General features: G+C 38.8%; 1 protein-coding gene across 6 annotated transcripts in view; it reads right to left on the bottom strand.

The window, feature by feature from the left end:
* The window catches only part of GLIS3 (GLIS family zinc finger 3), a 695,814-nt gene that overhangs the window by 465,524 nt on the left and 203,187 nt on the right, over positions 1–27,103 (bottom strand). For 3 of the 6 annotated variants that reach the window (XM_070794225.1, XM_070794226.1, XM_070794224.1), the window contains one exon: positions 20,664–21,150. The exons of 2 other annotated variants lie outside the window; for them this stretch is intronic. In XM_070794225.1, coding sequence (XP_070650326.1) covers positions 20,664–21,051 — 388 coding nt within the window. In that variant the 5' untranslated portion in view covers positions 21,052–21,150. Of the gene's footprint in view, positions 1–20,663; positions 21,151–24,882; positions 25,013–27,103 lie in introns of all 6 variants that reach the window. One more of the 6 variants, XM_070794227.1, reaches the window with a different exon arrangement.

Below are 27,103 nucleotides of genomic sequence, written 5' to 3'. Positions count from 1 at the left end.
CTGTGATACTGAATTGTTTGCCTTGGAAATTAACCAAGATTATTCTGTCATTCTTGAGATTGCACCCAAGTACTAAGTTTTGGACTCTTTTGTTGACTATGAGGGGTACTCCATTTCTTCTAAGGAATTCTTACCTACAGTAGTATAATGATCATCTGAATTAAAATCACCCATTCCCGTCCATTTTAGTTCACTGATTCCTAAAATGCCAATGTTCATTTTTGCCATCTCCTGTTTGACTACTTCCAATTTACCTTGATTCATGGACCTAACATTCCAGGTTCCTATGCAGTATTGTTCTTTACAGCATGGACTTTACTTTTACCACCAGACACATTCACAACTGGGTGCTGTTTCTGCTTTGGCTCCATTTCTTCATTCCTGCTGGGGCTATTTACAGTATATACAGTTATATTATATACATATATATAGTTCCCATAATATATATCATTTGAAAGGCTTTATATACTTACATGTTATGAGTTACAGACAAGTACACAAATCCTATAAAATTCATTTATCCTTATTAATGAAATATCATTTATAAAATCTCTTGCTTTTTAGGGGCTTCCCTGATAGCTCAGCTGCCTGCAGTGTGGGAGACCTGGGTTCGACCCCTGGGTTGAGAAGATCCTCTCACTTTTTAAAGTTTCTCTTTTCTTCACATTTGATTGTGTTTATATGGATTCTCTTCATGATTATATATATGTGTCAGCTCCCTAAAAGCATAAACATAAATGTATGTACATATATGTGTGCATGTATCATAGAATGCCTAGCATTGTACCTTGCCCTGTAAATGCTGTGCTACACAGCTGTAAATGCTGTGATTGAATTGCAATCACAAATATACTGAGATTTAAGGCTGTATCTTGTTCACCTTTGACTCCCTAGTAGCTAGTACAATATCATGTTGGAAACAGAAAACATCAGTTGATTTTTTTTGACAGCACTAGAAACATAAAGAAGCTCTTAAAAATACAATCAGAAAATGTAAAAAGAATTTTATTTAGAAAGACATCTATTTTGTCATGTAAAGTGTATATGGAGCTTACAGAAAAGGGATTTAAGAGGAAAGGCTAGAATCAAAAATATAAAGAGTACACATATGCCAAGTAGTTTAGGGGCTGCAAAAAGGAGATCCTCTTCCTTCTTCACACTGCACTTCTCTACCCACCCACAAACAAGTTCTACCATAAATGATGTCTTTCTTTGTCTTAAGGAATTGACCCAATTAAAAAATACACAGCTCTGACAATTATGATACTTTTAATCAGTTGATCATCTCTTTTGCTAAAAGCAAACTTAGATTTATGTCAGTGGGTTTGGGGGACACTGCCTGGTAGCAGCCATCTGGAAGTTGTGGGGACATTCTGGGTTGTTACCATTATTGGCATTCAGTGCTGAAGGGATGCCACACAATAAAAAATTATCCAAGATGATTTTCAAGTGTCTCAACAAAGGTTCATGTAGGTAAAAACCTGTTAATAATCATCTGAGTTTAGAACCTAAGTCAATTTTATTTTCATAATTCTTATTTATACTTAATTATCTAAAATAAAATAATAGTGAAAATCAAGTGAATTATCATTTTGATAGAAATTCTATGAAGTATTGTCCACCATTTCATGACATCCTATCACTGAAAGCAAACAACTAGGTATCTGAGTCACCAGTACAACAAATACAATTCTAAATCATCAGAATTCTAACTAATTTCACTTTTAGGTCCAAGCTTATCTACTTCATGATGTCTTTTAGTGTAGGTGTGCTTGAATAGTTTCATATTTAAATGCAATTTATTTTATTATAAATTGTTTTCATTTTCCTTGTACTTTAGTTATAAAATTGTATCAAATTTTTAAAATTATATGCATAGGTAGACAATACTGTTAATGAATTTTGTTTGAGAATAATAAAGAAGTTAATAAAAAGTAGGGCTATGAAATGCAGGTTCAGATGGAGATGGAGGGCAGGACGAGAGAAGCAAAAGAATATCTGGTGGGAACATGACACTGAGAAGAAAGACCAGGATGTGGGGACTGGTCCTTTCAACAAGCCACTGAGAGTACGTGGTTCCTTGGTGAATGCTTAAAGATGAAACGTCTTTGTTTAATCCTTTTTTTTTTAGGTAAAAATGTCACACCAGTGTTTGCCATAGCTTGAAGGAGTTGGCCAGATGCATGGAAGGAAAAGAGAAACTGGAGTAAGAGACATCTACATTCAAACCCTGATTCTGTCTCTTATAATTCATGTAAACTTGAGCAAATAATTTCACTTCTCTGAATGTCTATTTCCACATTTGTAAAATGGGGGTAATAGAAAAAGGCCTTACAGTTTGGCTCTGCTGAATCTTAGAGCCTGTTACCATCTCTTCGATACCATGAGCCTTCAGCAGATGTTAATTCCACAACTCAGCCATAAAAAAGAATGAAATAATGCCATTTGCAACAACATGCATGCAACTAGAGATTATCATACCAAGTGAAGTAAGTGAGAAAGAGAAAGACAAATACCATATGTATTACATGTGGAATCTAAACTATGACACATATGAACCTATCTATGAAACAGAAACAGAATCAGGGACATATATAATAGACTTGTGGTTGCCAAGTGGGAGGAAGGTGGGAGAGAGGTGGATTGGGAATTCGGGATTAGCAGATGCAAACCGGTATATACAGAATGGATAAACAAAAATGTCCTACTGCATAGCACAGTGAACTATATTCAGTATCCTGTGATAACCATAATAGAAAATATATGAAAAACAATGTACAAATATATATAACTGAGTCACTTTGTTGTAGAGCAGTAATTAATACAACACAGTAATTCAACTATACTTCAATAAAAAATAAATTAAATAATTAAAAAAAAAACCCAAAGGTTAATTCCTACCCAACTGCTTCTAGATGTTACATAATTTCTAGTGCTTCTTGAAAGAGAGAAAAGTCCAGACAATAATATGCTTAGTTATCTACAGCTTTCCAGGTGGAACAGTGGTAAAGAATCCACCTGCCAATGTAGGAGATTTAAGAGACACTGGTTCTGCCTATGTTCTCCTCTAAGAGTTTTATAGTTTCTGGTCTTGTGTTTATATCTTTAATCCATTTTGAGTTTATTTTTGTGTATGGTGTTAGAAAGTGTTCTAGTTTCATTCTTTGGTGTTAGAAAGTGTTCTAGTTTCATTCTTTTACAAGTGGTTAACCAGTTTTCCCAGCACCACTTGTTAAAGAGATTGTCTTTTCTCCATTGTATATTCTTGCCTCCTTTGTCAAAGATAAGGTGTCCATAAGTGTGGGTTTATCTCTGGGCTTTCTATTTTGTTTCATTAATCTATATTTCTGTCTTTGTGTCAGTACCATACTGTCTTGATGACTGTGGCTTTGTAGTAGAGCCTGAAGTCAGGCAGGTTGATTCCTCCAGTTCCATTCTTCTTTCTCAAGATAGCTTTGGCTATTCGAGGTTTTTTGTATTTCCATTCAAATTGTGAAATTATTTGTTCTAGCTCTGTGAAAAATACCATTGGTAGCTTGATAGGGATTGCATTGAATCTATAGATTACTTTGGGTAGTATACTCCTTTTCACTATATTGATTCTTCCAATCCATGAACAAGGTATATTTCTCCATCTATTTGTGTCCTCTTTGATTTCTTTCATCAGTGTTTTATAGTTTTCTATATATAGGTCTTTAGTTTCTTTAGGTAGATATATTCCTAAGTATTTTATTGTTTTCATTGCAATGGTGAATGGAATTGTTTCCTTAATTTCTTAGAACAGTCTTTTGGACTCTGTGGCGGAGGGGGGGGGATGATTTGGGAGAATGACATTAAAACATGTATAATATCATATAAGGAATGAATCGTCAGTCCAGGTTTGATGCAGGATATAGGAAGCTTGGGGCTGCTGCACTGGGACGACCCAGAGGGATAGTATGGGGAGGGAGGTGGGAGGGTGGTTCAGGATGGGGAACACATGTACACCCATGGCAGATGCATGTTGATGTATGGCAAAACCAATACAATATTGTAAAGTAAAAAAAAAAGAGAGACACTGGTTCAATCCCTGGGTCAGGAAGAGCCACTGGAGCAGGAAATAGCAACTTGTTTCAGTATCCTTGCCTAGAAATTCCATGGAAAGAGGAGCCTGGTGGGCTACAGCCCATGGGGTCACAGAGTCAGACACCACTGAGAGACTGAGCGCACACACACATAACAAATTACCAGCAACTTAAAAGCTTAAATAACATACATATATTATCTCAGTTTCTGTGCTTCAGGAATCTGAATATGGTTGGAGTGGGTCCTTTGTTTCAAGGTCTCTCACAAGCTTGCAATCAAAGTGTCAGTGAGAGATAGAGTCTCATCTGAATGTTCAGCTGTGGAAGGATCTACTTCAAATCTTATATAGCTGTTGGTAGAATTCAGTTTCCAGACAGTTGACAGACTGAGGACTCAGTTCTTCACTGTTTTTTTGGCCAGAGCCCCTTCTCTGTTACTTGCAACATGGGCCTATCCAAAATCGCAGCATTCTTCATCAAAGATACAAACCAAGAAAACAATTAAGAGAGTCTGCAAGCAGGACAACAGTGAAACCTTTTGTAACTTAATGATAGATGTGACATTTTATCACCTTTATCATGGTTAGAAGCAAGTCCCTACATCCAGTCAGTACTCTGTGGCTGCTGCTGCTGCTGCTGCTGCTAAGTCATTTCAGTCATATCCAACTCTGTGCGACCCCATAGATGGCAGCCCACCAGGCTCCTCCATCCCTGGGATTCTCTAGGCAAGAACACTGGAGTGGGTTGCCATTTCCTTCTCCAATGCATGAAAGTGAAAACTGAAAGTGAAGTTCCTCAGTTGTGTCCAACTCTTCGCGACCCCATGGACTGCAGCCTACGTGGCTATTACCCAAGGACATGAATTCCAGGAGATGGGAATGATCAAGGCCCATCTTAGATTCTGCCTGTCACAATAATGTATAGATAATTGTACAGAAATTGCTTCTATGTATGTGGGGAAATTACCTGGGCCAAATATGTAAGAAAATACACTTTCAACACCCTATCCATGTACTCCAACTTTTAAAATATTTAATTCATTGATTAATCTCATATGTTTTGTGCCTGACAGATTCCTAATAAAACTGGCATAAAACTTGCATATACGCCAAGAGTATTCAAATCATGAATAAATACTCTCTTAATATATAACCCAAGGCAACAAGAAATAGCTATGCTGAAAATTTGCTGCACTGTTCAAGGTGATTTCAAATAGAAATCACAGGTCTGAGCATCTGAACCCTGGCAATCTTCACCTTCAATAAACTCTCAATGGAACATAAATATAAATGCTTAACAGATCAACTATTACATGCTCTTTCTTAATTCCCACATCCAGGATTGAAAATCTAGGTAACATTAAAAAAATGAGTTACCTTATAAACTTTAGTGGCCTCTACTGAAAAGTAATACAAAGTATCACAATGATAATCACAGTTTAGTAGTTTATCTTTTAAGTAGAAAAATAATTTTTAAAAATAACTTTCCTTAGAATTAACTTTTGCCGGTGGCCATACTTCCAAAATCTTCTCCCTTACTTTGGAATCATGCCAGCTAAAGGACACCATTTACGTGATACCTTTAGAAACATCACTGTTATTTGAAGCTTATCCCCAAACCACCTTTATTTAGGAGACTAAGTCTTAGGTATCACTCAATCTACATGTTCCTTTTCTGAGTAGATGGGACCCATGTTCATTCCATGAGTCTCTCCCTAACCCAACCAGACCTGACACAAGCTGGACCAACCAGACTCTCCTTCTTTCCAAGGAACCTAAAAACGGGATAGAGAAACACTACCCAGCAGACTCACAGCACAGAAGTTCTGAGTACATGCTTAGTTAGGGCTAGGGAAGAAAGTCATGTTGAGACCATACACATCAGGATGGTTAATTTTATGGGTCAGCCTAATTGGGCCATGGGGTGAACAGATATTTGGTCAAACATTATTCTGAGTATGTCTGTGAAGTATTTCTAGATGAGATTAAAATTTGAAATAGCAGACTGAGTTAAGGAGACTGCCCTCCCCAGTGTAGGTGGGCCTATTCCAATCAGTTGAAGGTATACATAGAACAAAAAATGAATCTTCCTGCAATCAAGGAAGAACTTTTCTTGCCTGACAGCTTTAGCTGGGACCTTGGTATCTTCCCATCTTTGGACTCAAACTGAAACATTTACTCTAATTGAATCTCCAGGCTGCCTGTTTTTGAACTAGCACTTATACCACAGGCTTTCCTGGTTCTCAGGCCTTCATACTTGGACTAGAACTAAACCGTCAGCCCTTCTGGGTACTCAGCTTGCCAACTGAAGATTTTGGTACATCTCTGCCTACCTAATAGCAAAATTCCTTATAATAAATTGTGTGTGTGTGTGTGTGTGTGTGTGTGTGTGTGTGTGTGTGTGTGTGCTTAGTTGCTCAGTCGTGTCCAACTGTTTGTGACCCCATGGATTGTAGCCTGCCAGGCTCCTTCATCCATGGGGATTCTCCAGGCAAGAATACTGGAGTGGGTTGCCATCCCCTCCTCCAGGAGACCATCCCAACCTAGGGATCAAACCCAGGTCCCCCATATTGCAGGTGGATTCTTTACCATCTGAGGCACCAGGAAAGCCCATGAATACTGGAGTGGGTATCCTATCCCTTCTCCAGGAGATCTTCCTGACCCAGGTATTGAACCATGTTGTCCTGCATTGTAAGCATATTCTTTTTACCAGCTGAGCTACCAAGGAAGACTGTAGTTCTACTTTTGGTTCTATTTTTCTGGAGAACCCTGACTAATACAGACACCAAAAAAATAATACAGGACAGCAATCTTCAGGAGAAGAATGAAGTAATGTTCAAAAAGAAGTCACAGCGATAAAAGATCACATTGCCCAGGGAGAAGGAGTATGGAGAAGTAGCTTGTTCTTATAGCCTTCAGAAGATCTGATAGTTCATCTTCTTCTGAAGTGAAGGTAAGTGACAGTTGCTCAGTCGTGTCCAACTCCCTGCAACCCCATGGACTGTACCCGCCAGGCCTGTCTGTCCATGGGATTCTCCACACAAGAACACTGGAGTGGGTTGCCATTTCATCTTCTTCTGGGGTGCCATGAAACAACCTTGGTTCTTTACAATAAATCCCTTTTTACATGAGCTAGCACAGTGGATTTCAGCTACCTGAAACCAATAAGAGTCTTCAGTAAGATACTTGGTGAATAACTGCACTTGCCAGAAATCCCTGGTCTCCAGCTTGGCCCCTATAACCTGACTCATCCCAATAGAACATAGTAGGATGGTTAAGACCCAAGGCACGGGGTTCAAACAGTACCTAAATTCAATTCCCACATGGGCCACATACTAGCCATGTGATGGCTGCTAGATTACCTCTTCAAACCTTAGTTTTCTTAAATCTTAATGACACATAGCGTTGTTACAAGGATTAAAAAGAAACTGAACTCCAGGGCCATCATGTTAGGGCTTCTGGATTGTTCTCCAGTTGTATTGGCCCAGCAGCTCTGCTCAGCGCAGCAGCTATCCCAGAAGGGTTCAGGAAAATTAGCCATTATTGTATCTTTCTTTTTTATATCACCTTGCCTACCTGATTGCCACCAAAACTACTATCTTAATCAAGTAAGGAGGGGCACTTTTAACACAAATTAACATAAGCACTTGCAAAATTTGCTTGATAGTGGTTTTCTGTTTCATCTCACTGTTCTTTTCAAAATAAATATATACCAGATATTACACTACTCATAGTAGAAATTATGATAGATATGTCTTTCAGGAAACTGTACTCAATTGCCAAGGATCTAGTCTGTTAGGGCAAACTCTGTACCAAAAAAAGCAGAACATCCTATACAAGTACTTAGGGCTGTGAAGTCAGTGAGGCAGGGGCTACAATACCCATACGTTCTTGGTCAACTTTCTTAATCGTTCTAAGCCTCTCTTTTCTCATGTTTTCAATGGGGATACTCCATAGAGCTGGGAAGGATTAAAGTCAAATACGTAAAGCTAAGCATAGTTATACAAAATGCTAAATAATTGATAGCTCACTTATTTTCAATCCTGTAACAACTAGAAACTAATATATTCTACATAATAATATACTAATAATCACTCAATAGCCCCAAGAAAGAACTTTGAAAAAATAACTTAAAATGGGGCTAATCCTATCAAGTAGGTTGAACTACTTTACCTTAAAGCAGTTGAGTAAGATGCTGAGTCTAAACACAATAAGACTTCCCCCTAAATGTATAGTGACACTGCCTTCATTCCAGTTTATCCAGGATAGTCAGGCATAATTATCAATAGGGCTCCGTTTCACTTTTGAAAGTGTTCTGGTTTGGATAATAAATTATATGATCACTCTATCTAGAGTAAAATCTTTAGATGGAAGACAAGTTTAAAAGCTATTATCTCATCTCAGTTCAGTTCAGTTCAGTCGCTCAGTCGTGTCCGACTCTTTGCGACTCCATGAATTGCAGCACACCAGGCCTCCCTGTCCATCACCAACTGTCAGAGTTCACCCAAACTCATGTCCATTGAGTCGGTGATGCCATCCAGCCATCTCTTCCTCTGTTGTCCCCTTCTCCTCCTGCCCCCAATCCTTCCCAGCATCAGTGTCTTTACCAATGAGTCAACTCTTCATATGAGGTGGACAAAGTATTGGAGTTTCAGCCTCAGCATCAGTCCTTCCAATGAACACCCAGGACTGGTCTTCTTTAGGATGGACTGGTTGGATCTCCTTGCAATCCAAGGGACTCTCAAGGGTCTTCTCCAGCACCACAGTTCAAAAGCATCAATTCTTTGGCACTCAGATTTCTTTACAGTCCAACTCTCACATCCATACATGACCACTGGAAAAACCATAGCCTTGACTAGATGGACCTTTGTTGGCAAAGTAATATCTCTGCTTTTGAATATGCTATCTAGGTTGGTCATAACTTTCCTTCCAAGGAGTAAGCATCTTTTAATTTCATGGCTGCAATCACCATCTCAAGGTTTGGTTATTGCGTTTTAATTTTTTTCTCTCTAGCTTTGAGGCAAACTGTGAAAACAGAATTTAGGGTTCTCAGCCACACAACAAGTAGCTTTTCAAACTGCCTAGACTTGGAATTTATGACTAAGCTAATGCCCATTACTTCAAAGGACAAATCCATGAATGAATTGGTATCGGGGTGAGGCCATCCCATTCAGCAACAAGTGCTGTGGATTATGGAGATTCGTGTGCTGTGCTGTGCTTAGTCAGGTCCCACCAGGCTCCACTGTCCATGGGTATTCTCCAGGCAAGAATACTGGAGTGGGCTGCCATGCCCACCTCCAGGGGATCTTCCCAACTCAGGGATCAAACGCAGGTCTCCCGCACTGCAGGCGGATTCTTCACTGCCTGAGCCACCAGGGAAGCCCAATAATACTGGAGTAGGTAGTCTATCCCTTCTCCAGGGGATCTTCCTGACCCAGGAATCGAACTGGAGTCTCCTGCATTGCAGGCAGATTCTTTACCAGCTGAGCTACCAGGGAAGCCCCATGGAGATCCATACTGCCCTTATAATAAGGGAAGAACACTACTTTACATGTCTCTGGAAGTTGACAGTGTGAAATATATTCTCATATTTAACATCAAATTTAAGTCTCAGGAGCAAACATCTTTTCTCTTCCACAATTTCATGTGTGCCTGAGATTTCCACACAAGTGGGTAACCACTTGGGAAACCCATACGTGCAGCTCACAAGTTGTCTGATGCTCACTTCTCCCTACCCATAATCCTCAGTTCCTGCCTTCCTCAATTCTTGACTTGTGCTTTCCATCCACTCCCAAGGACTTGATAATGAGGTTTTTGACCTTCTTCTCCCATTCTGAACCCTGCCCTTCACCTCCATCCCACTCTTGGGCCATGATGCCCAGGTTTGCTTATCATCTGCATGAAACCAAAGCCAAAGATGAGAGGTGTTCTGGACACATTCCTACTCAAAGACATGTTGCCAGGTCTGCCCTTAACCTAGACCCAGCCCATTTGGAAAGGGGCATAAGACATCACCCTCATTTTACAGATGAGGAAACTGAGGCAAGGAGGTCTAGTGACTTGCCCAACGTCACACACCAGCAAAACATGAACGAGAGAGAGATGTGGGTCTTCTGATCATGCCCATGCTCTTTCTCTTATATTTATACTCACGCTCAATCGATAAGTCCTGCCTGAATCTTTTGCAACCAATTGCAGTCCTCCAGGCTCCTCTGTCCATGGGATTTCCAGGCAAGAATATTGGAGTGGGTTGCTATTTCCTTCTCCATCTCTTATACTAAAGCTTGTCAAATTTCAATGAGCATAACTTACAAGGACCAAAACGAAAATGCTGGATTCCTTGTCCAAAGAGCAGGAAAATAGCATTTTCCTTTCTTCTCCCATCTTTTGACTTACCATGATATTTTTTATTTGCCATTTAACACTGTGCTGCTTTCATACAGGGATGCCGACAGAGAAACAGGCCTTCAAAGGTGCCCAAAGCATCACTCATGATTGAGCACATGGGGCATTCGTATCTGACCTTGACGTCACCATACCAATGTTCAAGGTCCCTGCCGAGGGCACAGGGCAGTAGTGGATGCTGAGTGGGGCAGGGGAGCCAGTGGCCATCCTGGAAAGCTGTGGAACTACAGATGTTTGAACTAAGACTTCAAGTCCGCTTCCCTCACAAGTTTCAGTGTCCCACCAGATTTCACTCACAAAATATAATTTCAAAGATAAAATTAGCAAGAATGTCAAGTCAGTCACCACAGAGCATTATACCCCAAGCATGGGGCACCCCTTTTGAGACAGGGCTTTGTGCAGTCACCTTTTAGCCAAGGGGATCTGGGAATCTTATTGATGATCTGAGGATCTTATTAAAACGCAAGATCCAACTCAGTAGATCTGGGGGAGTCTTGAGACTGGGCATTTCTAACCACCTCCCAGAAGATGCTAATGCTGTTGGCCTCATAGTATCCTTGACTAACAAGATCCTCTTCCACAAGTCTCATTTTTTAACTTGTTTATTATATCAGGTCCAATTACAGAAATTCTATTTCTTTCATTATCCAAATAATGCAGCCATGAAAATAGGTATTAAATATAAGTCACCATCCATTGTATCCTTAAAACATGACACATCAGAAGGAGCAAATCTATTAATGTATTTATGATATCCTCTGGCCTGGGTTTAAAGACTTCATGCTTGTACATATACTGATGTCACTCAGGTATCCATCATGTAAAGGCTGCCTGATGTCTCTTGGGTAGACAATGCCCCCACTGCTCAGAAGGACCGGTTGTTGAAAATTGTCAAGTACAATTTTCTAAAACAGGAGCAAGGGCCCAGAGCCTCAGCTCATGGATAGAAATGACCACTGAACAGTTTTGAGTTTATAAAGGTATACCTACTATTTCAGGAATAGCAGTAATCTTAGATTCTAATGGATAAAATAGGCAAGATTTCTCAGCACTCTTGTAACAGGAGCTCTCAGACTGCGGAGTCCTATTCAATGTCAATCCATGCAGCACATGAAAAATGAGATCTCTAGAAAAATGAGCCTCAGTCTCTTCATCCCTAAAATGGGACCAGTTACACTTACCTTACCCTATGGGATGATGCCTTTGATCAAATCATACAAAATGGTCACTATCAAAGGTTATGAACTACAAAGTACTGTACAAATCCAAAGTTGTTGCAGTTTAGGGACTTCCTTGGCAGTCCAGTGGTTAAGACTCCATGCTCCCAATGCAAGGGGCTCAGGTTTGATCCCTGGTCAGGGAACTAGATCTCACATGCCACAATGAAAGATCTCTCATGTAGCAACAAAAATCCTGCACACTGCCACTAAAACCCAGTGTAGTCAGATAAATTACAAAAGAAAAAAAAAGTGGTTGCTATTTAACAGCTTTAGAAAATGCTGTGGGTAACTAACACATGTAACATTTCAACTTCATGTCCCATAGCATTTGAGGTATACGTAGAGGGCAGGGGTGCTAAATGGAATATTCTTTTAAAGGTAGAATGTTATGAGACTGACAAACCACTTTTATAACTGGAATAAATCGTGTCTGCCATTCAGTAATACTTGGAAATCCATCATCAATTTGACTTATATCCAGCATCAATAAATCACACAAAGTGAACCCTGTGCAGCCCAAAGAGTAAACAAAACTAAACACTGTGTTTCACCTGCCTTTTTGGCAAGACAAAATGAAAATTCTGGTTACTTCAACTGAAATAAAGCCTTTGGTCTCTGACTGGTTTGGTTATTTTTGGAATCTTTTATGGAATATTAACTTTAATTGCTCTAATTCTGCAGGAAGCCACACTGGAAGTGCAAGGAAATATAACTGATTAAAAAGCAGACGTGAGGGGGAAAAATGTAACCACATATTTTGCCCCAACTTTCTTAAGCTAATATATCAACTATAACTCTTCAAAAATGCGGGATCCCCAGTTGCTATTCTTGCCCCAATTCTAACATGACTACATTTAACATGCTTCACCCATTGATGTTAGCAGATTTTTTTATTGTCTGTTATTTTACCAGGGATCAACATAAGTGAAGCAATGATATAGGGAAGTAGCTTTTTAAATCAGTGGCAGACTTTAAAATTTCTGATACAGCAGTGAGAGAAAAATATGAAGCTTGTTGATCTACTAAGAAATTAAGCCCTAACCTAAGCTCCAGATCATAACCAATTGAATTAGTAAACCATGGACAATAAAAATAAAACTTGATGTAGTATTTAAAATACACTAGTTTTTAGACCTCCCAGGCTCACACAACATATTTTCTTAGACGAGGTCTTTATAAGAGTCACCAACCTTAAGTGACATAAAAGAAGTTTTAAGTTCCAATTAGTTTGGTGTCCTTTGTTGATATTATTTTGCTTTTTCTGACCAACAATAATGAATAACCCACAAGCACTAATGAATAACTAACTCCCTTTGTCTCCAAGGACAGCAGAGCCCAACAAGAAATGTCAGAGGCCCTGAAGTAAAATAAAAAACCTTTACAATGAAAATCTTTCCAATTATATAGTCCTAGGGCTACTGCAAACTGTCATTAAGTATTTAAATAGCTGTGTCAAACACACTTACAGTGAGGATCATAAAACCAATTTCCCAGATGCTTTGAAAAATGCATTTCTCCAGTCTAATTACAGTCTGTAACTGTGAGAAGAAAGCAGCGAGAAGCACCACTATTGGCACACCGTTACTGGGGTTCTCTCCTCACCAATTATAGGAGGGTCAGAAAGCTGCCAGCTGCAGAATGTCCTCCACATTCAGTGACAAAGATCAGTATAAAAATTCTTATTTCAACACATTAAAATGTACATGTTTAATTACAGTAAGCAATCATTTTAAAAACAAATTTCATATCTTAGAAATACAAAGCTAAAGGTAAATTTTTCTTAGTTGTAGTACAGATAAAATAGAAATATACCCATGTTCCTAAAAATATACCCATGAACCAGCGTTCTTACTGACAGCTTTGCAGTGAGGAAGTGTGAGGAAGAACTCTGTGATGTTATATTTTAACTGGAACTCATTACCTTGTTCTGGTGTTATTTCCTCACTCTGTCCATAGAAAGGACCTAGAAGCAATGATATCCCAGAGCCAGTAAGAATACCCTTTCATCCAGTTTCCCAAATGGTTGATTCCAGGTCTGGGGCAGGGAAGTACAAATGAGGCTAGAATATTTTGTGTCTCAAAGTAAGGAAGAACTTAATGGGAACATGTCAAAAGGACATAAGAACTGACCCGAAGGGGCTTCCATCGGTCAAATCTGAGACAGTTTGACCATCAGAAAAAATAGTGATGGAAATGAGTTATAGCACAGTGAATTTTTTAAAAGAATAAATGAATCTGCAATGACACTAAAAGAGATGGGAGAGAAGCTCTCCTTTCCAGAAGAAGACCAGCTAATAAACATAGAAGGAATGATAAAATTAGAAAGTAACCTTTATGCAATCAGCAACGTAATAACTGATTGAGACAAAGATCATCAATAAATCCTGTGAAAGGTTATTAAAGATATTCACATATGATTATTTGTTAATTTTGAAAAGTGTCCTTTACAATGTAGAGATCTAGTGACACCACCTTAGACAACCAAAAGCAGCATTACAGATACTAGGACAAATGACCATTTAGTGCCTTCTGGCATAACACAACAGGTGGTGCACAAATCACCGATGTAGCATTCTTGCCAAAAATGTTTAACCTGAACCCAGTTATGACAAAATGACCAGACTGAGCAGGTTGTGAGACAAGACAGCTGCCCTGAACTTTTAAAAATATTAACACATTTTTGTCATGAAAACCACACAAAAAGTCAGGGAGATTAGGTCATTCCAAATTAAAGGACACCAAAGAAATATGACAACCAAATTTAACCCAAACGCAGTGGATGATCTTTTATTAGATCCTAGATTTTTTTTTTAATGGCTACAAATAACACTGGATTATAAGGGGGAGGGAGTAATACCTTATATTATAAATCATGATTAAGTAAAATAAAATACATAATGAATATGAATATGAACTATATTTTAAGATATAACTGTTTATAAGTAATACTGTTGTATCAAAGCTAAATTTCTTGGTTATGATGAATGTATTTTAGGTATATAGCATGAAAGATACCTGCTTAGGAATTTAGGAGTAAAGGGTCACAAGGTCTGCAACTTACTTCCAAGTATTTCAGCTTACTTTAGAGATAAAGATGGAAAATGCCAAAAAGTAAAATACAATAGAAGGTAATACAAAATGAAATAAAAAAAAATCCAACTTTTAAAGAAAGATATTTAGGAATGAATAATACGTTTTATTTAAGAGATTAGTTACCTATGAACGGAAGTAGTTGAATGCAGTTTCTGGAAAAGACAATGAAAAGAGGTAGATTCCAAAGGAGTAGAACCTTTTGTCTTTTCTAACAAAGACAGTTATGATCATGGGCCTGTCTTCCTCGAGCTTGTAACCATTAACAGCAGTCACCCACCCTTAACTGCTCTTTCTGTGGGAAAAATGAACTCCTATGACACAGGTTCCCAGATGCTCTCAGTTCATGGAATTCTTAGTGTCTCAGCAAATTTTTCATGGTGCCCCTAGGCCAAAAGGAACATCTAATAGTTCTGTTTACAAGTAGTTAGGTGTCAATAACTTAATAGTATTTATGTACTAATAACTTATTATCTGTTTGAAAAAATAACAAATTTTTAAAATCATTTTTATTTCGTTTTTAAATAACCACAATTATTAATGGGATGTGCATTTCAATCATGCCTTCTGCTGCTGCTGCTGCTGCTGCTAAGTCGATTCAGTCGTGTCCGACTCTATGCGACCCCATAGATGGCAGCCCACCAGGCTCCCCGGTCCCTGGGATTCTCCAGGCAAGAACACTGGAGTGGGTTGCCATTTCCTTCTCCAATGCATGAAAGTGAAAAGTGAAAGTAAAAGTGAAGTCGCGTCCTCAAATCTTGGAATCAGATTGAACATCACCACCTTCACCTCCTATTTCACACTGATTTTCATTGAGCACTTGCTTTTGTTATTGTGGTAAAATATATGTAACATAAAATTTCCCATTTTAACCATTTTTAAGTGTACAGTTTAGTGGCTCTAACTATATTCACATTGTTGTACAACCATCACCAAGACCTATCTCCAGAACTTCCCAAACTGAAACCATGATCAACTTCCCAAACTGAAACCCTGTACCCATTAGTTAATAACTCCTCATTCTCTCCTTCCCTGGTCCACAGTAACCACCATTCTACTTTCTGTCTCTATGAATTTAATTATTGTAGGAACCTCATATGAGAAGAATCATACAATATTTGTCCTTCTCTGTCGGGCATATTTCATTAGCATAATGTCTTAAAGGTTTATCCATATTATAGCATATGTCATATTTCCTTCCATTTGAAGACTGAATAATATTCCATTGTATAAGTATGACTATATCTGCTACAGTCCATAGGGTCCCAAAGAGTCGGACATGACTGAGCGACTAAACTGAACTGATAGATATGACGCATTTTGTTTACCCATTCATTTACACTGATGGACACCTGAGTTACTTCTACCTTTGGCTATTGTGAAAAATGTTGCTCTGAACATAGATGTACAAACTACTTGCTTTTCTTAGTCACAACTACCAATTATGTAGTTTCTCAATTTACGATATCACCAAAAAGAACATACCGTAATCTAATGCTGAAACTGAACCTCCTCAAACTAGTGGTTTGCCTGCAGGGACGTCACATATCCCATGTCTCCTTCAAAATTTAAAATGTCTCATAGCTCCCTCTGAGTCTCCTGTGGTACCCCAGAGCACCTGGCACACCATTCGGGAACCACACTCTACAATGTTAAATCCATGGCTATTTGAGTTTTCATAGGAACAGAACTCAATCCTTAAGTAACATAAACATTAAAATCAAATTTATATTTCTCCTGAGGCTCCAACTGGAAATTTTTGAGTCTTCAAGTCAGATGTTTGTCTGTATGACAATCCCTAAGTAACTTATTCTATTGGCAATATATAGAAAGATAAATAGATATACCTCCTATTGGTTCTGTGTCTCTGAAAAACTCTAATACACCCACAGAGTCACAAGTTCTTTGGCACTTATCCTTCTGGATCATGACATTGTCAACAGTGCACGGGAAAGCAGTGGCAAAGTCAGGGGGAGATGTCAGTCTCAAGCTTATCACATCAACCCCGAGGTTAAATCCTTCCACAGATTGCCAGTACCCTCGAGATAGATCCAAACTCCTTAGTATGTCACTCATGACCCTTCACCTGGTTGCTGCTTATTCTTTTCCAGCCTCATCTCTTACCCAGGTCTCCACACCTCCCCTCAATGTGAAACCAGATAGAAGTCCACGAAATGGACTATGGTCTCTCCCCTCCAGGTTTTGAGCATGCTTTTCTCTCTACCCAGAGCAAATTCCAGATAGTCCCTGTCCCTTCACAGGCATGTGGATGTGCGCGCGCACACACACACACACACACAAACACACACAGAGGACATACTCTCCTGTGATTGTAAAGTTAGCCCCTCATTCTTTAGGCATCTGTCCAGATACCCTACTCTTCTCCCAGATCCACCTTTCAAGCTCAGTCTGGGAACCCCTTCAAATGTTGCCCTATCTCCCTCAACCACGCTTTATTTTAAATGTTCATTTATTTTTCTGAATTCTCAACTCCCTAAGGGCCAGAACTATGTTTTATTGCCTATCACATCCCTAAAATTCATTTAAGAAGCTCTTCTTATCTCTCCCTGCTATTCTCTGGAATTCTGCTTTCAGTTGTGTATCTTCCCCTTTCTCCCTTGCCTTTTACTTGTCTTCTTTTCTCATTTATTTTTAAAGCCTCCTCAGACAACCACTTTGCTTTCTTGTATTTCTTTTTCTCTGGGATGGTTTTGGTCACTGCCTCCTGTACAATGTTATGAACCTCCGTCCATAGCGGTTTTCCCTACTTTCTTCACTTTAAGTCTGGATTTTGCAATAATGAGTTCATGATCTAAGCCACAGTCATCTCTAAAGGAAATCAACCCTAAATATTCATTGGAAGGACTTATGCTGAAGCTGAAGCTACAATACTTTGACCACCAGGTGCAAAAAGCCAACTGATTAGAAAAGACCCTGATGCTGGAAAACATTGAAGGCAAAAGAAGAAGAGGGCGGCAGAGGATGAGATGGTTACATAGCACCACCGACTCAATGGACATGAATTTGAGCAAACCCTGGGAGAGAGTGGAGGACAGAGGAGCCTGGCATGCTGCAGTCCGTGGGCTCTCAAAGAGCTGGACACAACTTAGCAACTGAACAGCAACAAATCCCCCAAACAGTAGCTCACCCATAACATATGCTTAATAAATATTTGTAGAACAAATGACTGGATGACGTTCAAACAGTTCCAGATCACCATTCTCAGTTATTGGCTTAGTTTAGAAACTATCAACCAAGATTTGAAAGGGACACAACAAGCCACTCCTGGTAACATCCAGACCACTAGTGGTATCCAACCTGTAAGGTGAGGGAGAATAAAAATTCAGTTGTCCTCAACTCCTTACCCATGTCCCTGCATGCCCCAATCATGCAGATCTAGAAAAGACACTGCAAGCTTGGAAGTTAAGCAAGGAGCCAGAAAATCAAAAAGAGGAGAATCAGGAAGCAGTGCTAATTTCTACATGAGTTCCACGATGAACTGGCCGTGAGAGTTTGTTATTCCTTAAGTACCTGAAACATTTTTTTTAATCAACTATGACTACAATTATAAACACATCTAGTCACTATCAAAGTAATATTCTCAAACTCCTTATTGCCTGACAAGGCTTAAGTTACTTATTTTTTTCTAGACTTTAATTCCTTTGTCAGTTATTCAACAATAGCATACATCTCAGGAGTGTTGTGAGGAATAACTGAGACTATGTATTGGAACGCACTTAACACAATGCCTAACACATGCTAAGTTATTATATAATAAGCACAAGTTTTTAATATTATCACCACTATTTCCTGCAAGTCAGGATTTCAAACACAAATATATATAAAAGCAAGCTACAGTTCACTAGTCAAGCACGAGCTGAAAGACTGTACTGGGCCTCAGCCCCTGTAAATACAAACACATGAGCTTGACATTAAGAAGCTCAGCTTGCCATGCCATGAACATAGCAACCCAACAATGGCAGGGCTATTCTGGATGCAGCCCCCAGGGAAAGTTTTCCTGTACTTACACTAGATATCGGTTAGCTCTGAGAAATAAAACAACTCAAAACAAACCTAGACCAAAATAAATAAGTAAAAAAGAAAAGAAAAAAAGTTACACATATGTTCAGGTTTTTTTAATCTATCCATTTATATCAACTTTTCCATACTCAGAAATACACAGACACTAAAACAAACAACTTTGGGGTTACCTGCCTGATATAAACCATTATTCATCATAATTGGCTAAGTTATGAGCTAACTAGGTGAATAGCCACTTACAAGGCTGCTAGTAATTTTATTTGGTGGTATAAACACTTGGAGGGGGAAATGGAAATCCACTCCAGTATTCTTACTTGGAAAATCCCATGGACAGAGGAGCCTGGCAGGCTACAGTCCATAGGGTTGGGAAGAGGAAGACATGACTGAGAATGCACATGCATAAACACTGAGTATAGGCATTTAAAAATACATGGTAAAAATATCTAGAGGAAAATATAATCATGCTCTGCTATATAACAAAGCTATGCTTTGCATAATATACATGCTCCTTTTTCTAGCCCCGATACACATATCATTAGCAATATAACCTCGTTAACTCAACATCAGTTTCTAGACAGAGCAAGTCATTCAAATAATTTGTTATTCTCTGACAATCATTCTTAATTCAAAATCTATGGTTAAAAAATAAAAGCTATTGGAGTATTACTCAGCCATTAAAAAGAATACATTTGAATCAGTTCTAATGAGGTGGATGAAACTGGAACCTATTATACAGAGTGAAGTAAGCCAGAAAGAAAAACACCAATACAGTATACTAACGCATATATATGGAATTTAGAAAGATGGTAACAATAACCCTGTGTACGAGACAGCAAAAGAGACACCGATGTATAGATCAGTCTTATGGACTCTGTGGGAGAGGAAGAGGGTGGGGAGAATTGGGAGAATAGCATTGAAACATGTATAATATCATGTATGAAACGAGTCGCCAGTCCAGGTTCAATGCATGGTACTGGATGCTTGCGGCTGGTGCACTGGGACGACCCAGAGGGAGGGTAGGGGAGGGAGGAGGGAGGAGGGTTCAGGATGGGGAATGCGGGTATTCCTGTGGTGGATTCATTTCGATATTTGGCAAAACTAATACAATATTGTAAAGTTTAAAAATAAAATAAAATTTAAAAAAAAATAAAAAAATAAAAGCTATGGTAATTCAAAATCTACTGAATTGGAAGCATTCTCTCTGCACTCATCTCTCTCAAATTGGCAAGTTTTTCAAGTTCTCCACAAGTACAGACATACATCTTTTCAATATACTCTTCTACCTGCTTTCTCTATTGTCACTAGCTATGTTATAAAGATTATAGGTTTTGCTCTTAGAATATTTTATCATTTTATGTACCTGTTCCTCATTTTATTGGGTATTAAAACTTCTCCACTTTAAATCCTTTTCCTTCCAAACATCACCTTTCTTCTAGCATCCAACTAACATAATGACAGCTGCAGTCACCCATCTCCTCCATGGCCTGCAGAATCTAGCTCCTGGTAAGACAAGATGGAGCTCTGTGCATCCAGAGGGCAGGGTCTTGCTAAACACGCTCTTGTTTTCCTCTATGACACTTATGCTACCTCCCTGTTTTCAATCTTTCCATCTCATCTTCAACTGTTTCACAGTCCATGAAACAATACACTTACCACTGTGGTGCCCTCGTCCTCACACAAATGTACACATCCACATCCTTTCCTAGGAAGCTACATATCATTATGAGACTTTGACCCTGACACTGAATCATGTATTTTTCCATAGGATTTGCTTGCAGAGAAGAGACAAGGAAGAGAAAAACAACAGTGTCCACTTTTAAAAGATCCCAGAAAGACAATCCTACCTTTCCCAGAATTTGGAGGAAAGGGGCTTCCAAACTGCTGCTGCTTTGGCTTTAATGTGTGTGGCCCTGACACGCCTCCAGCCTGGGTGACCTGGAAACGTGGCTTCCCACTGGTGAGCACTTGCCTCCGGGGGCTCAAGGCAGGCAGATGGATGGGGCTCTCATTCACGTTGCTCTGAGGAGCCATCCCTCCTCCTGAGGGCATCTTGAGATGGAGGCTGTTAGCAAGGCTTCCAATGGCAGAGCTTGTTGTGCTGCCACAGGATGAGGGGCCAGGAGTCCCCGAATGGGCTTGAATGGGAGGGATGTGTTGGCCACTGACCATCCCAGGCCCCTGTGGGGTTCCTGATGTCCGCTGGAGATTCATGCTGCATGACCTTCCATTCATTCTGAAAAAACCTGTAGCCAGGTTGGTCAAATATCCAATGACACTAATGATTCCTTTCAGGCAAAGTCCAATAAGTTATCCATGGTGTGGTTTATTAGCCTGTTTAAAAAAATAAATGCAGGCATTTTTAAAAGTAAAAAGGAAAATAAGTTACAATGAGTTTTCAACCTGTGTAGCATTCATATCAGGAAGCACTCAGCAAAACAGTCTTTCATGTAGAACATGGTTATCGAATACATGGTTCACTGGCAGGCACTCTCCCCTCCTGCATTCATGGTAGACATGGATTATGGATCACTGCATTGTTTTGTTTTGTTTGCCACTGAACCGTTCTCAATACAGTGCTCTTGGCAACTACAACCAATCTACTGGTGCCAGCTCGCAAAATGGAACTTACTTCGCTCCACTGCTACGGTGCATCCTGGGAAACCCAAATGCATCACCTTCATGAGCTGTAAGACTGCTGCCCAAAGGTTCCAGTAAACAAACAGAAAGATGATACAAACTCTAAATGCGATTGTGAGGACATTAACAAAGCAATTTCCTCATGGTTCCTAGATTAACAAAAGATTTTTTGAAATAGGCATGGGGATTTCATAAAGGCTTCATATATCTAAATATTTACAGCAGCATTAGAGTCTTAGTTCTATATTGATCCTGAGTTGATGGGGATGAAAATATAATCAACATCACAATACTCTCACCTTTCAGTAAGATCCTAGAAAAGGATAAGGCTGTGTGAAATGCTCTACAGAGAACATAAGGACAAAACAACCCTTCTCAAGGTGAGTATGTTCGCCATGTACCACGCACGGTAAACTGATAGGAGTTCCACAAAGCTGCCATCTGCCATCCTACCACCCTCTTTCTCAAGTGGCAGAGGGAGAACCAAAAGCAGTGACATGGCCACAGGACAGCATCATCCATCTGTGTGTCAGTACTCCCTGGTTACAAATCATTCAGAAAGGCTTTTTCCTCTCTTGATCTACAGTTCCCCAAAATGTATGTCATGCCATGACTAAGGACTAAGTGCCACTACTCCCAATAAATGACAGACTCAGTCACAATTTGAATTCTTTTAAGTAAACATGACAGTCATGGAAAGAAGCCAACGTTGGACAATACAGACTGGGTGCAAAGTAGTAACGGCCAGATATCCTCAACTGGACGAGTCCTCCTTTTTTCTATGATCCAATGTCTTAGATGAATATTTCCAACTCAACTCCCAAAAGAATGTTCCATAAATCACTGAGCACAGGATATCAACCATGGTAAACTTTTTGTGAGGGGGTTTTCTTTTTTCTTTATCATTTTAGAAAATCAGAAATACAGGTATCCCTTGCTTTTCAAAAGTTCACTTTATGCCACATCACTTTCAGAAGATTTATCTTAGTAACTGTTTTCACTAACCAAAAGAAATTTGAGGAGGGATTTTCACTCTTAAGAAAAAAAAGTGTACAAAAAACCTCGAATAGCCAAAGCTATCTTGAGAAAGAAGAATGGAACTGGAGGAATCAACCTGCCTGACTTCAGGCTCTATTACAAAGCCACAGTTATCAAGACAGTATGGTACTGACACAAAGACAGAAATATTGATCAATGGAACAAAATAGAAAGCCCAGAGATAAATCCACGCACATATGGACACCTTATCTTTGACAAAGGAGGCAAGAATATACAATGGATTAAAGACAATCTCTTTAACAAGTGGTGCTGGGAAAACTGGTCAATCACTTGTAAAAGAATGAAACTAGACCACTTTCTAACACCTTACACAAAAATAAACTCAAAATGGATTAAAGATCTCAATGTAAGACCAGAAACTACAAAACTCCTAGAGGAGAACATAGGCAAAACACTCTCTGACATACATCACAGCAGGATCCTCTATGACCCACCTCCCAGAATATTGGAAATAAAAGCAAAAATAAACAAATGGGACCTAATTAACCTTAAAAGCTTCTGCACAACAAAGGAAACTATTAGCAAGGTGAAAAGGCAGCCTTCAGAATGGGAGAAAATAATAGCAAATGAAGCAACTGACAAACAACTAATCTCAAAAATATACAAGCAACTCCTACAGCTCAACTCCAGAAAAATAAATGACCCAATCAAAAAATGGGCCAAAGAACTAAATAGACATTTCTCCAAAGAAGACTTACAGATGGCTAACAAACACATGAAAAGATGCTCAACATCACTCATTATCAGAGAAATGCAAATCAAAACCACTATGAGGTACCATTTCACGCCAGTCAGAATGGCTGCAGTCCATAAGTCTACAAGCAATAAATGCTGGAGAGGGTGTGGAGAGAAGGGAACTCTCTTGCCCGTTGGTGGGAATGCAAACTAGTACAGCCACTATGGAGAACAGTGTGGAGATTCCTTAAAAAACTGGTAATAGAACTGCCTTATGATCCAGCAATCCCACTGCTGGGCATACACACTGAGGAAACCAGAAGGGAAAGAGACACGTGTACCCCAATGTTCATCGCAGCACTGTTTATAATAGCCAGGACATGGAAGCAACCTAGATGCCCATCAGCAGATGAATGGATAAGAAAGCTGTGGTACATATACACAATGGAGTATTACTCAGCCATTAAAAAGAATACATTTGAATCAGTTCTAATGAGATGGATGAAACTGGAACCTATTATACAGAGTGAAGTAAGCCAGAAAGAAAAACACCAATACAGTATACTAACGCATATATATGGAATTTAGAAAGATGGTAACAATAACCCTGTGTACGAGACAGCAAAAGAGACACCGATGTATAGATCAGTCTTATGGACTCTGTGGGAGAGGGAGAGGGTGGGGAGATTTGGGAAAATAGCATTGAAACATGTATAATATCATGTATGAAACGAGTCGCCAGTCCAGGTTCGATGCACGGTACTGGATGCTTGGGGCTGGTGCACTGGGACGACCCAGAGGGAGGGGAGGGGAGGGAGGAGGGTAGAGGGTTCAGGATGGGGAACGCGGGTATACCTGTGGTGGATTCATTTCGATATTTGGCAAAACTAATACAATATTTTAAAGTTTAAAAATAAAATAAAATTTAAAAAAAAAAAAAGAAAAGAAACCTAAAAAAAAAAAAAAAGAAAGAAAAAAAAGTGAAAAACAAAAACATCATTCAGCATTTGTTCTGCAGGGGGCTATTACAGAGGCAGTCCTCATCCCGAGCAGTGAGATTGGTAGCATCAAGCTCCTTTCCCTAGGAACAATACTCAGCATCTCAACTTCAAGCCTCCATAGCATCAAACTGTGTCTGTGAGCATCTGTACTTTATCTCAGTTTATTTTGTACATCCCTTAGCAACATGTATCCTAAGTAATTGCTTCTTAACTTTATGCCATTTCAGTTGACCTATGACCACTTTACTTTCAGATAGCGGAGGAAATCTGTAGTATTTAATTTTCAAGCCAAGCATTCACTGTGCCTTCTGCAAAGTTGACTGTATATGTCCATGTATTGAGGAACTTCTAAGATCACCAACAATATAAGTCTAGAATGCTTTCTTTAACTTTATCAAGTCTCCATTCTACTAATAATTCTATCAGTCTACCACATTTAATACTTAAATGCCATCTAGTCCTCAGAAACAATCCTAGGTCTCATTCCTATCTTTCCCTCCACTACAGTAGCCAAGAAGGGACAAATAAATGCAATGCAGATTATTCAAACCTGCATCATTTAAGCTTATTTATGAAACAATAAGAAATAACCCTGTATCAGACTGGTTGTAAGATTTTTTTTTTTTTAAATGCTGGAAAAATCCCAATGCCTTTTCTGCTGCACCCATTTAGAAGAACTCAAGTGTATTACCAGCTGGTCTGCTGATTCATTGGTTGATTGTGGGCAAGAGTCATTTAATGTCTCTGTGCTTTGCCAGATGATATTGTCCATCTCTTCTCCACTCATTGATAAAATGGTGTTTTCTGAAGCACTTTGAACCCTACACAAGAAAGCACTTATTCAGCACCAATCAAAAAAAAGGCAAATAAATATATTGTATTGGCAATTTGTTGAAAATAAAGAATTATACAACATGACTGGAAATATGAGTCACTAAGACCATGGTCCAGGTGACAAGTGTCTGCAGATTTGCAGACTGTGCCCATTTCCAGGTTTTTAAAAATAAAGGAGTTAGTTCTGGCAGTAAGATTATATACAAGCAGGAATTCTCATCAAAAATGTGGATAAAAACATGTAAGTACTAGACCATTAAGAAGGTGAGTTTGTAAGAGGAAAAATAATTAAAGCACTAAGAACTTGTTATAAGAACTCAAACTTGCTTGAATATTTATCTTATTTTTATTTTTTATAAATCACACTCCTGTTTTAAATAGCTTTAGGGTGAAAGTAAAAACAACAACAAAAAATGTACTTAAATTTTATTACTAAAAAAGCAACAGCCAGAAAGTAAAGTGATTAATACCATAAAGAAAAACCAATAGGTCAATGTTGTGTGAGCTGAGAAAAACCAGCCTCAAGACAAAAATAAAATAAACTGTATGAAAAATATGCCAAATAATCCAGTTCTCACATTAATTATACAAGCAGATTTTTCAAACATTAGATACCAGAATTTAAAAATCAATTTGTTTATTCACATTATATAGTATTCTATGTGCTTTTTGGCTAGGTCATATGATCATGTGTAATTTTGAGCCTACTTGGTAACAAAAAAGGAATAAACAACTAACTTGTAAGAAAAACCCATCCTCACTGAGTCAGAGTAAACAGCATTCCCAACGAGAATTTAGGAGACCTGAGTTTTACTTGTGGCAAACCATTTATAACTTCTCTGGACAGTTTTTCATCCACAAAAGATGAAGAATTTGGTGATAATCACTTGAAATTTTGTTCTTTCCAATAATTAAGAAAAGGAAGATTATAGAAAGTACTCATTAACTATGATGAAGGATAAATGTGTAGTTTTCTAAAACATGTCTGTTTCTGGCGGTGCTGGGTGTTGGTTATTGCTCGAGCTTTCTCTAGTTGTGGTGAGTGGGGGCTTCTCATTGTGGTGGCTTCTCTGTTTGCAGAGCAGGGGCTCCAGGTCGCATGGGCTTCAGCAGTTGCAGTTCTCAGGCTCTAGACCACGGGCACAGTAGTTGTTGCCCACAGGCTTAGTTACCCTGAGGCATGTGGGATCTACCCGGACCAGGGATCAAACCCATGTCCACTGCATTGGCAGGCAGATTCTTTACCCTGAGTTACCAGGGAAGCCCAAATATGTAGATTTTGTGTCTGCGGCACTTAAATCAAAGGGATTGGGTGGATATGAAAGCAACAAAGAACAGCAATCTCTACCAACTCCATCAAAACAAGAACTGATAGGAGGCTTCCACATCAGCAATGTGCTGAAAGAAAACATTCACCCTGAAAAATGAACATCCAAGTTAAAATGTCCTATACTTGGCCAGAAAGTAAAATCACAACTAATCACTATCAAAACCTGACTGGTAGGATTCCACTGGAAGAGCATTTTTCTCTTTAAAAACTTACGTTCTCCAGTATTACTTTCTCTTCTGTCCTCCATTCAATGACTAATCCAGGCATCATCAGAAAAAAAAAAAAAAGTAGAAAGAAAAAGCAAGGAATATCCAGAAGGATAAATTTGGTGTACTTTGGATATGACATATTAACACATGTAGATTTTTAATACTCCATTGGTTAAAACAATGAAAATGTTTACTCATTCTGCTATGAGTCAATATAAGTTAATAAATCTTTCCTTTCGACCACATTAAAACTCTTAAAACACACTGTTGTAAGTCAGGTCAGAGAGGAAATTACTTAACTCCTCAGGAAACCAAGGCACAAAATCATTTAATGATAATTTCAATAGATTTCTAGAAAAGCTATGACTTTAATCAAAATACAAGATCATACTTCTACCTTCTACCCAACGCTCGAGGCACTGTGCCTTGTAGGTTAAAAGATTTTAAAAAGCAATGTTAACTCATATCTTCAAGAGAATTCCAAAAATATTAGTTCCATAATGTCCATTTACATCCAAAAGCCCTTTCTTACTTAATAT

The sequence above is a fragment of the Bos indicus genome, chromosome 8 (assembly GCF_029378745.1).
Source record: "Bos indicus isolate NIAB-ARS_2022 breed Sahiwal x Tharparkar chromosome 8, NIAB-ARS_B.indTharparkar_mat_pri_1.0, whole genome shotgun sequence".
Classification (NCBI taxonomy): Eukaryota; Metazoa; Chordata; class Mammalia; order Artiodactyla; family Bovidae; genus Bos; species Bos indicus.
The sequence above is the reverse complement of the archived record's forward strand: the minus strand, read 5'-3'. Positions and strand labels throughout refer to the sequence as shown.